This window comes from Sinocyclocheilus anshuiensis, unplaced genomic scaffold (genome assembly GCF_001515605.1).
Source record: "Sinocyclocheilus anshuiensis isolate Anshui unplaced genomic scaffold, SAMN03320099.WGS_v1.1 scaffold256, whole genome shotgun sequence".
Lineage (NCBI taxonomy): Eukaryota > Metazoa > Chordata > Actinopteri > Cypriniformes > Cyprinidae > Sinocyclocheilus > Sinocyclocheilus anshuiensis.
Window position 1 is genome coordinate 533 of NW_015558587.1, and position 3,249 is coordinate 3,781.

Here is a 3,249-nt window from a genome sequence, read left to right on the forward strand (position 1 = left end):
ATCCATAATAATCCATGTTTGTTATGGCCTGCAGAAATGGATTTCACAGATGTTTACTAACTACAAGCATTAATGTCTAATGTGTTTGGTTTCAAAACCTAATGAGCTGCCTATCTAGAGAGCATTTAGGTGTCATCGCCATGCTCAAAACGCAAAGACTTTTCCAAACAAGTCAGCAAATATATACTGCCTTCATATCTATCTTTGGATGAGGCCATTGCAGAATACATTGGACTGTTGATTTATGTATTATGCGATTTAAGTCTGTGAATCAGGTGAGGACTGATAAGTAAGTGACTTAACAGACCCACAAAGAGCGTTTCATATCAGTGTTTGGTTCCATTATGTTAGGATCATAGACTGTAAAAACATGGACGTAGTGTCCGTGACGTCACCCGTAGGTTTCTGAAGAGCATTTTTGAAGCCTAAAGTAGGCAGAGCCGGCTGTCGCCATCTTGGCAGTGCGTCACCGCACGTCACTCCCGGATAATCGAAAGTTGCCGCTTAGTTAGGATGTTAGGATGTTATCTGTATCGTTGTTGGCAGCTCACTAGGGTTCAGAAAGGGCTTACGATGTCTTGTTTGTATGTGATGCATCGTGTTTGTTATTATCTCTTTAGCAAGTGAAAGAAGAGCATCAAGAATACCAAAGATGGCCCCTGTCCATTTAGACATTTCCTTCACCAATAGCTTCGCCAGAGGAGGTGAGTGGGCCTCTATTCTTCATTTCCGTCGACTCCAGGGAGATATTTAACATCAAACCAATTCCCCATCTTTCATCTGATATCGTTAGTCAACTGTCTTCTGTCTTGATATCTCATTATCTGTGTTCTGTCACAGACCACAACTCTTCCCACACACATATACACGCTCATGCTGCTTCGACTTTGGCCCGCTCTTTCATTTTTTGCAGTGATGGTTCTGCTGAACTTGCAGATATTTGTCACCACAATTCTCCAAAGTACAGTGTTTCGTAAAATCCAAAAAGCTAGCCATGTAGATGCATTCAGAACACCCATTGTGAATGATTTTTTTTAACTTACAGTGGTGCAGAAGTATTCACCTCCCTAGATAGGTCAATATCTGCACACTATCTTTGAATATGATATTACATGCAGGAAGTTGAAAGGTCTTTACTGTGAAAACAGCGTGTGCTTTATTGTACATCACGGGAAGGGTATTGTATAGATCCAATTTAGATTCAGATTTTCGCATCTTGTGAATTCAAGCTCCCCCATTACTAAAACCTCACCTCAGATCAAAGAGACATGTAGGGTAATGTACATTTATGACAGGATTTTGTTAAGTGATATTCTGTCATTTATTCACCCTCAAATAGAGAGTCATAAGGGTTTGAAACAAGCGTGTGTGTAATGGAAGACAGAATTTTCAGTGTTGGTTAAACTAGTCTTTTTTTTTTTTTTTAAACCCCATTATATAATCTTGTTATTGTATTTGTCTATTATGTCTTGTTTTGAACATCATGTCTCAGTATAAAACATGTTATGCCAGGTCATGATGGGTTGAGTTCTTGGAAAAGGGCTCATGGTTTTAACAGGGATTGGTTAAAAGATGCAAGTCCCAGTTGATGGGTCTAAGGTGACGTCATGATTTAGTGATGTTTCTCGTCATATTTCTCTAAATCTGGGGTATAGATAGCAGCTGCTGAAGACTCATGTCTTTGCTGTTTTGCACTGAAATTAGACAGGTCTTTATCTCACCACAGCCAAATATACTCCAGCAGGTGCAGGCTAAGACATTTCCCATCATGTGCTCTTCACAGAAATGTGGAACTGATTTTTCACTTCCTCATTTTTAGTAACATTATTTTTGTCATTAGTGGTATTAACATCAACATTAATATTGTTCATACTTACGGTAAGGGATTTGAAAAAACAACTAATCGATTTTAATCCATCTTTATTTTGGTGAAGTGATATAAATTCTTAAATTCCAAAATCGATCTTTTAGACTATGCTGTTTTCTGTCAATCTGTGAACAGTAAGCTTTGTGCTCTGTTACTTTTGATATGAAACAAAGCATCAGCTTTGAAATTCTGTCAATTTTATCACGTAATTCAAACAGTAAATACCAGTTTGATGCTCTTTAATGTGTTGTGACAGACTGCATTAGACACTTCAGTTCAAGTGGCAGTGTGGAGTGCACTTAAACCGATCGCCTCTTACTCTTTACAACTAGTTATAGCACGAAATGTTAACATGAATGAATGTCAGAAGTTACTTTGAAAGAAACAGTTCAACTTAATGAAAAGTCTCCTATAATCACTCAGTAAGTGTTTGCTTTGGACTTGTAAATTAGATGTTCATTTTGACCTTTAAAATTATAGTAATGCACCAACTGACAAGGTTCTCTGTATAGTTTACAACATACAGTGGGTACGGAAAGTATTCAGACCCCCCTCAATTTTTCACTCTTTGTTATATTGCAGCCATTTGCTAAAATCATTTAAGTTAATTTTTTTTCCTCATTAATGTACACACAGCACCCCATATTGACAGAAAAACACAGAATTGTTGACATTTTTGCAGATTTATTAAAAAAGAAAAACTGAAATATCACATGGTCCTAAGTATTCAGACCCTTTGCTGTGACACTCATATATTTAACTCAGGTGCTGTCCATTTCTTCTGATCAGCCTTGAGATGGTTCTACACCTTCATTTGAGTCCAGCTGTGTTTGATTATACTGATTGGACTTGATTAGGAAAGCCACACACCTGTCTATATAAGACCTTACAGCTCACAGTGCATGTCAGAGCAAATGAGAATCATGAGGTCAAGCGCAGTTTATGGAGGACTGTTTCGTAGACCTGAGAGAGTAGACTACTGACTCACAGACTGTAAATACGTTTTCATATTTAAAAGATTTGCCACTGACGATTCAAAGGTGAGTTTTGGGCAGTGTAGAGTAGCGCTTGTTGTTTGTCATTTCTCCGATCACAAATGCAGACAAGGTTTTATGTTTACGCAGCGCGATGCAACACAACGCGTAAAAAGACAGTATAAGTCATTATAATCTGTAATTATGTCCCCACTGGATGCAACAAATGCCTCGTTTATATTGGGTTTTAATGTTTTTGTCTCGTCGCTTTGGCCGGGACACGGCATCACAGTATGGTAAGGGGCGTAACATTTCCGTCACATGCGGTATTCGGGCCAATCACAACGCACTGGATAGCTGGACAATCACAGCACACCTCGCTTTTCAGACCGATGAGCTTTGTAAAAA

At 38.4% G+C, this 3,249-nt stretch overlaps 1 protein-coding gene across 1 annotated transcript in view; it reads left to right on the plus strand.

The window, feature by feature from the left end:
* The first annotated feature begins 587 nt into the window (after window positions 1–587).
* Window positions 588–3,249, plus strand: part of LOC107679924 (myotubularin-related protein 13-like) — a 20,067-nt gene continuing 17,405 nt past the window's right edge. Inside the window, exon 1 of the mRNA XM_016475649.1 lies at window positions 588–704. Within this exon, the coding sequence (XP_016331135.1) occupies window positions 653–704 (52 nt within the window). The 5' untranslated portion in view covers window positions 588–652. The remainder of the gene's footprint in view (window positions 705–3,249) is intronic.